This window comes from Rhineura floridana, chromosome 9 (genome assembly GCF_030035675.1).
Source record: "Rhineura floridana isolate rRhiFlo1 chromosome 9, rRhiFlo1.hap2, whole genome shotgun sequence".
Classification (NCBI taxonomy): Eukaryota; Metazoa; Chordata; class Lepidosauria; order Squamata; family Rhineuridae; genus Rhineura; species Rhineura floridana.
The window spans coordinates 100,503,620-100,516,245 of record NC_084488.1 but is presented as its reverse complement, the minus strand read 5'-3'; the positions used below and the strand labels follow the sequence as shown (position 1 = coordinate 100,516,245).

The 12,626-nt window shown below is 41.4% G+C and overlaps 1 protein-coding gene across 2 annotated transcripts in view; it reads right to left on the bottom strand.

Annotated features, from left to right (window-relative positions):
• UNC5C (unc-5 netrin receptor C) overlaps positions 1–12,626 on the bottom strand; it is a 526,682-nt gene that overhangs the window by 55,502 nt on the left and 458,554 nt on the right. Inside the window, exon 8 of one of the 2 annotated variants that reach the window (XM_061582981.1) lies at positions 2,285–2,341. The exons of the other annotated variant lie outside the window; for it this stretch is intronic. Coding sequence (XP_061438965.1) covers positions 2,285–2,341 — 57 coding nt within the window. The remainder of the gene's footprint in view (positions 1–2,284; positions 2,342–12,626) is intronic. 2 annotated transcript variants of the gene reach the window in all.

Below are 12,626 nucleotides of genomic sequence, written 5' to 3'. Positions count from 1 at the left end.
CAATTCCATCTAGGTATTCACTGTGCCTGCATATGGAAAAGAGAGTTCTCTTGCATACACATACACATCTCCCTTGTCTGCTGTGAATGGGCTAACTCTGTGCACCAAGATCCACATATGTACAGAACTGCCACATCCATTGAAGGGAATGGGAACGCTCTTCTGTATACGAACTCCATGGGTGCTCGCCAATTTGAAGGATGTGGGGACACTGTTACTGAACAGCAGAGTATCCTTCCTCACAAGCAGCGGTGGGAAACCTATGACCCTCCAGGTCCTACTGGGCTCCAACTCTCATGCGCCCCAGCCAGCATGGCCCAATAGTCTGGAATGATGGGAGCTGTAGGCCAATCACATCTGGAGGACCACAGATTCCCATGTTAACTTTAAAGCTATAATTGGACTTGACATTATAAAAGGTCCGCAACTACATTGGAAACCTGATGGAAAATGTCACACAACTGACAAAAGAAATATTTTCTACTAGCTCATAATGAACAATAAATAAAACTTCAAAACGAACGTTTTTAAAAGCTGTTTTTCAACTCTTTTGACTTGAAGGCGCTCTTGAGATTTAAAGGCCCCCTCCCGCATTCATGAGCAAATGGACAGAATCCAAGCTTGCCATCTTACAGGCAGAGAAGGCCTACAGCAGCAGCCCAAGAAATTAGGAAAGGCTTAAGGGTAACTCCTGCTTCCAGTCTGGGCTGACAGTCCAGTCAACCCTACATATAATGACAACAAGCAACAACAAACAGCAGAACAAAGTGAAATGTCAACATGGCTTGAACGACATACTGGATTTAACGCCTGGGATGGAGGTTGATCTATATCCACATAGCAGGGTAATACGACTGGAAGGATAGCCTTTTCCCATGTACACTTGCCCATGCATTAATGAAATATTTAATGGCTCTTCTCCAGGCACCCCTGGCAATCCTTTTGAAGTGAGGTGTCTGGCAATTTGTGACAGGGCCTTTTTTTTGGCAACTGGGTTCCAGCTCTGATTGCTCTGCTGACTTTAATGTCCTACCAGGCAAATGTTTGGTGTCTGTGAGTGAGAGCATTCACTGATGCTGTTTGGTGGTTCTGCTGTTTTCATTTTGTATTTGTGGCTTTATGCTGTTGTGATTGTTTTAATTTGACTGTACAGGAGTTTTTTTTTTTTACTGAAAGGGCAGGGTAGATATTGACTAAACAGGCAAGCAAGCAAAAATGTATAGAGCACATTTGAGTGTCCTGAGTGTTTCACATACAGTACCTCTTAGATTACCCTTACAACAACACTGTAAAGTAGGCCAGTATTATTATCTCCATATCGGACGGAAGCTTAGAAACAGCAGCTTGCCTACTGAGTTCACAGCTAATGTGAGAATTGAACTAGAACTGCCTGGCTTACTCTCTTTGTGACATCCTATCTCAGAATTCAGCACACTATAAAACTTCTAAAAGCAAGCCAGGATTTTCTGTAGTTCTCCTGAGAGAGCTTGTGAGAATTTTTGCTATCTGCTTGTAACACATCTCTTTTGCTAATCCCAATGTACTACTTAATGCCACTCTTTGCACACACCCTCCCCCAAGGTATCTTTCCAAAAGTCTTGAGTATGTGGCACAAAATTTGATACAGTTTTCATGTGTGCGTGGGTGTATGTGAAATCTATCATAATTATTTTTAAGCAGGCTAAGATTAGAAAATGCAAATATATCAATATTTTTTTTGCATGCCACTTTGCTTTCTTTCTGTATTCAGAAAACAGTTTAAAAAAACAAACAAACTTTTTTTTGTCCTTTGCTTTCTTTAAGTCTCCCAGCTGACTCTAGCAATACAGGTGAAAACTGACAGATGTCCAAGGGGAATGATCAAGTTCAATTTACTCTGTGCTAATGGAACGTAAAGGCTCCATTTTGAAAATGCTGCCATTTATTTTATTCAGCCTTCTCAGACAAGACTGGAAGCAAAATCTGCCAGGGAGCTATTTCCTCTTGTGAGTTTCTCTTCCTTAATAAAAATCAAATGCTTGCAGTCATGTTATGCTTCCTAATTTCCTTCTTTGGTTGGGATCTGAATACACCTCTTTCAATTTCTGCTTCCACATGCTTTCCTGTTCCTCTTTTCTTCCATCCTGTTATCTACACTGTTTTCTCTAATACAGCAGCCAGTGCACCTCTTTAAAGCTAGCAAAATACAACTATCTCTGGATTTAGAACCACGTATGACTAAGCTGAAAGTAAATCTTGGAGCAGAAAATTGGTATCCAATAACATAATATCAAACAACACTTACAAGAAAATCCATATTCATTCTGGGTTCTCTGTTCAGTTGAAATAGGGTAAATGAAACCTTTAAAAGAAAAAAAAAGATGGGAACAAAATCAAATTAACGAAGGGAGCTTGTTTTTTTAAAAAACAACACATGAAGAATGGTTTAATTTAAAAAAAAAAAGGAAAAAAGAAAACCCATGGTACTTTAAAATTCTGATTCAGCACACTATTATAATTTTGCATCTCCTGTCTGCTCAGGAGCCTCACTAAGAATTAATAAGTAGGCAGATTGAATTTCAGAGCCAAAAATCGGTCTCGAGTCACTAACTTCGGAGTGCTTAAAGTCTTTCTTTTATTGAGCATAAACTCTAATGGATCTAATTTATTTCAGACATCAAGGGTCATTAGCATATGGAAAGTCTTCTTCCCCCCAATCCTTGCCATATGCTTTAATTCCCAGGATATATTCAGCGGGGCTCTAAACAGTTTTTTTATTTAATTATAGTAGCTTGCTGTTGGCCTAATAGAACAGAAAGAGGCTTGCCGTCATTGGTCAGAGGTTAAATACCCATTTACTGAGAGCTCAGCCCACGCAAAAGCCTAATTTCTCTCACTCCCTCTTTTCCCCCAGATTTCCGGGGAATGGTTTTAACCTTCCCTTTAATAGAAATCCAATGGGAATTCTCCAGGGCGCAAGCAATTTGCCAGAGAGTTGGAAATGGAATGTGTTCCATTTGAGATCATTAGAAAATCAATAGGAGCCTTGAGATTGTAAAGTAATTTCTTTTAATTTTTGAAGGCTTTGTGTAATATTGACAAAATCATTGCACAATTCACATTTTTTTTCTTAGAGACAAATAGCTGGAAAAGTGACTTTCTTCTTGATTTTCTGCAATAACTCAATGTTTCTAGGCAATCTGCCCTGCAACTCTTGTGGTAGAGAAAAGATGTTCTTATTATTACTTTGTGCCAACAGAGACATTATTATTCGGAAGTAAGTAAGTTGAGACAAGTAGACTACTTCCAGGCAAACATGATTAGGATCAGGGCACCAACTGGAACGAATTTGGCCCATTCATGTATGAATAATCTGTGTCTGGGTAGAAAACACTGCAGTATTGGTCATTTGGGCAGTGAAATGTCTGAAGGCTGTCAGAGGTCACCACCTTTCTGCATGTATATCTCAGCTCCTAAACTCTGAAATATGGGCCAAAGTAGTGTTTCTGTTTGAGGCAATGCAGTGAGTGGATTGAGAAACCATTTAACAGAGTAATACTAAATGGAGGACAGTGGGTGTTTTGAGCAAGATAAAGGGACTGCAAAATACCTTGTACTGTGTAAGAATTAAGGCTTTCTGCCCCTTCACTCTTCGTAGAGCAAGGGACACTTCTGAACAGGGCGGGCACCAGCCTGCCCCAGACCTGCAGCGGTGTACAACCAACACCCCCTCCTGATACAGGCAGTGTGGGGCTTAAATAGGCCTGCACATCCCACCTACCTTTTGTATCAGTGTGCACGCCACTCATACTGTGTGTGCATGCCTGCTATCAACCAAGATGGTAGCAGGGATGTCAACCCCTTAGGGATGCCCCGCCACCATCTTGGGTGATGGCAGGCACGTGCACACTGATGTGACAGGTAGGTGGGGTAGGCGGTCTTGTTGAAGCCCACACTGTCTGTATGGTGTGTGTGTATGTGTGTGTGTATGTGCCTGGGAGCTCCTGCTTGGTGATCCACAGCAGCGTCGGGTCATGCAGATCATGGAGTGGGAGCACCACCCTCTCACCCTAAGGAGGGGCCCCTCAGTCAAGGCCCAACCTGGCCACCCGCTGGTGCAGGCCTGCTTCTGAACAGAAATATTCTGAAATAAGGTATATTCTCCTTAACAGTTACAGTTTTAATTGGACCTCTGAATATGTATGTACTTTAGTGGAAGAATGGGAGGTCCTTTGAAAGGATTCTACAAGGGATTGCTCCATAAACAATTGTGTTTTTACTACAAACCTTTCCTGTTGCCTTTATCAAGGTGTGGTTGGTGCCGTTTACAGTGAGATCTCAGTGCAAACATGTGCTATATAGAGCCACCTTCACTATGGTTCTCAACCTTTTTTGCTCCATTCCCCCCTTTCACCATTGTTCAGAATATAATTCCCCCCTTCCCAAGATAGTCTCTCATAGCGTGTTGACGTTTCGCGAGTGACGGTGGTGTTTCTCATGAGAGAAAAATTTCTTAGTTTATATTACAACAGAATTTCTTGGAGCACTTTCTGGTCTTTAAATAATAATTTAATTTTGCAAATGAAAATAATGCTGCATGTTCAAGAATTGATTTTAATCTGTGACATTCAATAAAGTTTATTGAATGTTGCAGATTAAATTAAAAACAAACTACAATTTTACAGATTGTACATAATCTACAGGACATCACACTTTGCTGAACAGTGGTCCCAATTCCCCCCCTGGAACCCTAAAATTCCCCACCGGGGGGGAATTCCCCCCTTGTTGAGAACCCACCCAATTAGCCTTAGATGGACACACTCTTTGACAGGCACACTGATTTCAAAACAGATACCTTTTTAGCTTTGGCCAGACTCCGCATACAATATATGATGTGCTTTCAAGACTATCATTTGGAATCCCAGGACAGCCAGCATATCAGTCTACAGTTTTCAACCTCAGATTGCCATGAATATGCTGGTGGTAGTAAGTAAAGTGAACAGACTTGGTCCCTGAACCTTGCACTCTGGCCTTTTCTCCTGAACTAGAAGTTCTAATTGTTAGTCAATGATGCAGAACAGCCGTAGCTCAAGAGCTGTAGCTTAGTGGCAGGGCTGGGAAGGAACAGAGGAAGCTGCTTTATAGTGAATCAGACCATTGGTCCAACTACAGTGCTGCCCACACTGACTGGCAGCAGCTCTCTAAGGTTTCAGGCAGGGAATTCTCCCAGCCCTATCTGGAGATGGCAGAGATTGAACATGGCACCTTCTGCATGCAAAGCAGATGCTCTTCCATTGAGCTACAGCCCTTCCCCATCCACAGGAGAGTTGCTGTCTGTCAGTTTTGACAATACTGGGCCAGATGGAGCAATGGGCTGACTCAGTATAATCAGCTCCCTGTGTTCCAAGTGTAACAGCATTCCAAGGTCTTGCTTGGAGACTCAAGAGTTGCTTCTATGCCCTCAGTAGACGGACAATTACTAATACGGTTTGACTCTTTCCATACTTCTTGTTATTGTGTTTGGACACTTATTAGTGAAAAGGAAAAGTTGACCTGTTCATAACTCATCGTTGCTTTCTGATTCCTAATTGATCACATTAGTCCCACAACATGTCATGATAGCCACCAACCTGGATGGCTTTAGAAGGTAATGGACAAATTCATAGATGATAAAGCTATGGAAAAACATTTATGGGCAATAGACATAACACCCCTCACCACTTTTAAACACAAACACTTTTGAGAATAGAGATTGACTTTAAATCATAAACTTTAGCATTGTTTTTCCTGAAATTATTTTTAATTCAGAATATTAATAGGTTTGGGAGCAGCAAGGAAAATATTTGGGGATAAGAACAACTTTGTCTAGTGTCTACTCCTTCACAAGGTGTGAGTCTGGCCAGCTCTTTAGAAGGTTTTTTTTTTAATGCTTGCCTATCTGATCTTCCATATAATAAGAAAGGACATTTTCTTCAGATAATGAGGCAAATCTGCTGAGATTAGTACCTGCAATAATGAAAAATGACTTTTCTCCCAGCTTCAAAGCGAGAAGAGTGCAAAGCTGGGATCTGTGCTCCCTCCTCCTTGATCTATTTTGCTGATGGTATCAGCACCGCAGTACGGCAAGTACCTGAGGGACTTCAACTATCATCACCACATTTCTTTACTAGGGTAAATGCAGGGGGAGGGAAGTGCTGTTGAATTTGACTCCACGATAGTTGCTGGCTCTGTTGATCTGTGCCTGGAGCAGCTGGTGTCACAGTCGGTAACTTGTCTTGAGAAAAAAAGTAATTTAAGATGCCTCAAGTGGCTTTTGGTGAACCAAAAAAAGATTCTATTAGTGTTTGTTGCTAACTTCTTGAGTTTTTACTGCAACACTTAGACATTCCCTTGCATTTAAATGAACATCTCAAATTATGCAGGATGGGAATTATTCCAGGTTTTGGGAAGAAAAACTAGGACACAGCTAGACTTAAGGCTTTATTGAAATTTCCATTATTTATTTATTTATTCAGCTTATATCCCGCCCGACTAGCAAACAGCTCTGTGGCCGGCAAACATAGCAACATATACAATAATAAAATTACAAAGTCAGTATAACAAATATAAAAATACACCATCTAAAATAGAAATTACAGCATTTACATAAATAACTTAAATTAAAATGCCTCAGAGAAGAGAAAGGTTTTAACCTGGCGCCGAAAGGATAATAGTGTCGGCGCCAGGCGTACCTCCTCAGGGAGACTATTCCACAATTCGGGAGCCACCACTGAGAAGGCCCTAGATCTTGTTACTACCCTCCGGGCCTCCCTATGGGTCGGGACCCGGAGGAGGGCCTTCGTAGTAGACCATAGTGTACGAGCCGGTTCATAGCGGGAGAGGCGTTCCTGCAGGTATCATGGTCCCGCGCCGTATAAGGCTTTATAGGTTAATACCAACACTTTGAATCTGGCCCGGTAGCATATTGGAAGCCAGTGCAAGCGAGCCAGAACAGGTGTTATATGCTCAGACCGCTTAGTTCTTGTTAGCAGTCTGGCCGCCGTATTTTGCACTAGCTGTAGCTTCCAAACCGTCTTCAAAGGTAGCCCTACGTAGAGCGCGTTGCAGTAGTCCAAACGTGAGGTTACCAGAGCATGAACCACTGATGTAAGGTCCTCCTTACTCAGATAGGGACGTAGCTGGGCTACCAACGCATTCCGTGCCACCGAGGCTACATGGGCCTCAAGTGACAGGGAAGAGTCTAAAACGACTCCCAAACTATGAACCTGATCCTTTAGGGGGAGTGTAACCCCGTCCAGGACAGGGTATGTATCCACCATCTGACCAGAGAAACCATCCACCAGCAGCATCTCAGTCTTATCAGGATTGAGTTTCAGTTTGTTAGTTCTCATCCAGTCCATTGTCGTGTCCAGACAACGGTTCAGCACATCGACCGCCTCACCTGAAGAAGATGAAAAGGAGAAGTAGAGCTGCGTGTCATCAGTGTACTGATGACAACGCACTCCAAAACTCCGGATGACCGCACCTAACGGCTTCATATAGATGTTAAAAAGCATGGGAGACAAGACCGAACCCTGCGGGACCCCATATTGGAGAACCCACGGGGTCGAGCAATGTTCCCCAAGTATTATCTTCTGGAGACGGCCCGCCAAGTAGGAGCGGAACCACTGCCAAGCAGTGCCTCCAACACCCAACTCCGCAAGCCTCTCCAGAAGGATACCATGGTCGATGGTATCAAAAGCCGCTGAGAGATCAAGGAGAATCAACAGAGTTACACTCCTTCTGTCTCTCTCCCGACATAGGTCACCACACAGGGCGACCAAGGCCATCTTAGTGCCGAAACCGGGTCTGAAACCTGACTGAAATGGATCTAGATAATCGGTTTCATCCAATAGCGCCTGGAGCTGGTCAGCAACCACTCGTTCCAGGACCTTGCCCAAGAATGGAACATTTGCCACTGGTCTATAGTTGTTAAAGTCCTCTGGGTCCAAGGAAGGTTTTTTCAGGAGTGGTCATTCTTTTTCTTCCAATACTAACAATGGGTTTTGAAAAAACCTTTTGGCTCTACTTCAGATTTTTGTTTTCTGGTTATCAACTTTGTAACACTGAGATCTGTAGTTTGGCTGTGAGCAGAACACCCCACATAGGCCCATGTTTTTGCAGTGAAATCTCATGAGTGTTTTTTTTCTGGTGAGCCAAACTCTCTAGAAACATAAATGTCTCTTGGAATTTAAGAAGCAGGGTGACATCCAATGTTGTGACAGTGGACTTCAAAACTGGCTGAGAGGTTGGAGGCTGATAATTATAGGGATCATAGCAATCGTGGAAGAAGAGTTTAACCCTGTTGCAGTCTCAAGAAGAGGGTTACATTCCGTGACCATGACTGAAGGAAAAACTGGGGATCTTCAGAACTCCCCCCCCCAAAAAAAACACAGACAAAAAAAGCAGTCATCCTCCCAGGTTCACAGTATGGTGGGAACTGTCACTTTCTTGTAGCCACTGAAGACAGACCTCTCACAGTGAAAACTAGGTGTGGGTAAATAATTTCATTATCCATTTATTTTCATTTTTAAAACTTTAATGTGTTTTATTTTGGATTCTGCCTCAGCATTTGTTCTGTGATTACTTCCATCTATTCACATAATTCCCGTTCATTTTCATTCCTCACTTATTACAATAGGAGATTCAGGTGCTTTTCTGATGCCTATAACATTGTCTTCCATTCAATCAACATTAAATTTTCAGGGATTTTTACAACCCATCCAAAGGAACCAACACACCCAATTTCAGATAGGTAAGAGGGCACCCATTTTATAGCACATTTTAAAGGCACACAGATTAGATGCTATTTAAAATCTCATCTATTTTTAGTCCAAGTCCTGGACAACAGGACCAATTGGACTAGCTGACTGCATGAAAGACACCTATGTTTCAGACAGAACGAGAGAGCTGTACCGTTCCCCTGTAACCTCAAGCTGACTAGCAGCTGCCAAGGTTAACAAAAACAAATTAAAGGAATCCATAGAAGTTTATTTTGAACTCCTGCATTTCAGTTTCATTTGATTCTGAATCCACAGCCCTAGTGAAAACTAACATGAAAGTGCTAGAGGTTTACAGATATACTGAGCTATAGCACCTCCAAAATTAAGAAAATTGTTCCAGTGCCAAGTATGTTTCTCTGGAATTTTAGAATTTCAGGAGTGGATTAGCTTTTTCAATTATTTTTTCTTCCCCCGAACTTCAACATGAAATATAAATCCTTCTGAAAATTTAGCAGAACATGGCTCACATCTGTTAATACCTTGTTGGATTTTACAATAACCAATTTTCAAGTTTGTTGTATACATTGTAGCTTTGATTCTCTCCTTCCCATCTGAAAATGGAGACATGACTCCAAAATAAAGTTACATTAACTAGATATTACATAGCAGCAGATAGAATACAGGGTGGAGTGCAAAGAAAGGAAACTTGTCAACTTTAAGTATTAAAAAGTCCTCTCCGTTCTCTACAGGCTGCAGAAAGACAGAGTGGAAAATGCTTTCAAGGTAACTCTTAGCGAGTTAGATTATAATTATTAAGATCCTATATTAAGTTTTTATTAGATTTATGTAGCATGCAGGGTAACCAATGTTCTTTTTAAGAACCTGTTTTGGGGACTGAGCTGGGTAATCTTTTATTTAGTGTAGTCAAATCTCAATAAATCAAGTCTTAAAGCACACTATAGTTGCTCACTTCCTTTAGTAGATTCTGCATGGATCTTTCTGTGCTGTGTCTTACTCACAGTGTCACAGCTACAACTTTCACCTATGACCATAATGCTTTCTTGTCATTTTTTCAAAAAATCAGATGCACTAACTTAGGCTGTTATCTGGCCTAATATATTTGCTCTTCCAGCTACTTTGACAGTCAGTGAGAGCATTTATGGTTGCATGTATTTGAATGTATATTGGTATGCAAATTAATTTTATATTCCTCCTTAAACATAATTTGGCTGTGTAGAGTAAATGTAAAATACAAAATCTTTGTGAACAACATTCATGCATTATGCTGCCAATTCACAATTTTGTGAATTAAAAAAAAAAGATTTCCCCATTTTTTGGCTATGGATATATTGCCCACACACAAACACACATTATGTGTGTGTACGCATGTAACATTTATTATATTTGTGCCTTAACCTATCTCATGAAACTGAAAGCAATGTCTTCAGCACCCATTCCCAACTGGTTCACAATTTCAGTATTATGTTTGGATGGCTTAAATCAGTGGTTCCCAAACATTTCTCCCCATGGACTTCCTAAAAAATTGCTGATGGTCTTGGCTGACCACTTAACAATTTTTCTGCCTGTTGTAGCAACTGTAATGTGATGTGCTAGATGCTGTATGATTTTTAATTCTGTTGTATTACAATTTGCATTCCATAGACTCCAAATTGTAATACAATAACATACTATATAAGAAATAAAAGAAGCAATAAAATGCAATAACATATGAATATTTAATGTGGACTTGCCAAGGACCACCTAAATGAAACTTGCGGACCACTGGTAGCCTACTGACCACAGTTTGGGAACTCCTGAGTTAAAGCAAAAAAACCAAGCTAAAAATTATAAATATACAACTGAAAGGAAAGGAAATAAATAAGCCAACCAATTTTATTTATTTGTTTGTTTGTTCATTTATTTATTATTTGATTTATATCCCTCCCTTCCTCCAAGCAGGAGCCCAGGGCAGCAAACAGAAATGCTAAAAACACTTTAAAACATCATAAAAAGACCTTAAAATACAATAAAACAAAACAATGTTAAAATTTTAAGAAAGCTTTAAAAACAAAAAAAAGAGTTAAAAACATATTATTAAAGAAAACATATTAAAAGCAATTCTAACACAGACCCAGACTGGGATAGGTCTCAACCTAAAAGGCTTGTTGGAAGAGGAAAGTCTTCAAAAGGCGCTGAAAAGATAGCAGAGATGGCGCCTGCCTAATATTTAAGGGGAGGGAATTCCACAGGGTAGGTGCCGCCACACTAAAGGTCCATTTCCTATATTGTACAGAACGAACCTCCTGATAAGATGGTATCTGCAGGAGGCCCTCACCTGCAGAGCGCAGTGATCGGGTGGGTATATAAGGGATAAGACGGTCTTTCAGGTAAGAACATAAGAAGAGCCTGCTGGATCAGGCCAGTGGCCCATCTAGTCCAGCATCCTGTTTTCACAGTGGCCAACCAGGTGCCTGGGGGAAGCCCGCAAGCAGGACCCGAGTGCAAGAACACTCTCCCCTCCTGAGGCTTCCGGCAACTGGTTTTCAGAAGCATGCTGCCTCTGACTAGGGTGGCAGAGCACAGCCATCATGGCTAGTAGCCATTGATAGCCCTGTCCTCCATGAATTGGTCTAATCTTCTTTTAAAGCCGTCCAAGCTGGTGGCCATTACTGCATCTTGTGGGAGCAAATTCCATAGTTTAACTATGCGCTGAGTAAAGAAGTACTTCCTTTTGTCTGTCCTGAATCTTCCAACATTCAGCTTCTTTGAATGTCCACGAGTTCTAGTATTATGAGAGAGGGAGAAGAACTTATCTCTATCCACTTTCTCAATGCCATGCATAATTTTATACACTTCTATCATGTCTCCTCTGACCCGCCTTTTCTCTAAACTAAAAAGCCCCAAATGCTGCAACCTTTCCTCGTAAGGGACTCGCTCCATCCCCTTGATCATTCTGGTTGCCCTCTTCTGAACCTTTTCCAACTCATTATGATATCGGCTGTTTTATTTTCAATACCTTTCCTAATTATCGCTAGCATGGAATTTGCCTTTTTCACAGCTGCCGCACACTGGGTCGACATTTTCATCGTGCTGTCCACTACAACCCCGAGGTCTCTCTCCTGGTCGGTCACTGCCAGTTCAGACCCCATGAGCGTATATGTGAAATTAAGATTTTTTGCTCCAATATGCATAATTTTACACTTGTTTATATTGAATTGCATTTGCCATTTTTCTGCCCATTCACTCATTTTGGAGAGGTCTTTTTGGAGCTCTTCGCAATCCCTTTTTGTTTTAACAACCCTGAACAATAGTGTCATCAGCAAACTTGGCCACTTCACTGCTCACTCCTAATTCTAGGTCATTAATGAACAAGTTGAAAAGTACAGGTCCCAATACCGATCCTTGAGGGACTCCACTTTCTACAGCCCTCCATTGGGAAAACTGTCCATTTATTCCTACTCTCTGCTTTCTGCTTCTTAACCAATTTCTTATCCACAAGAGGACCTCTCCTCTTATTCCATGACTGCTAAGCTTCCTCAGAAGCCTTTGGTGAGGTACCTTGTCAAACGCTTTTTGAAAGTCTAAGTACACTATGTCCACTGGTCACCTCTATCTATATGCTTGTTGACACTCTCAAAGAATTCTAATAGGTTACTGAGACAGGACTTTCCCTTGCAGAAGCCATGCTGGCTCTGCTTCAGCAAGGCTTGTTCTTCTATGTGCTTAGTTAATCTAGCTTTAATCATACTTTCTACCAGTTTTCCAGGGACAGAAGTTAAGCTAACTGGCCTGTAATTTCCGGGATCCCCTCTGGATCCCTTTTTGAAGATTGGCGTTACATTTGCCACTTTCCAGTCCTCAGGCACGGAGGAGGACCCAAGGGAC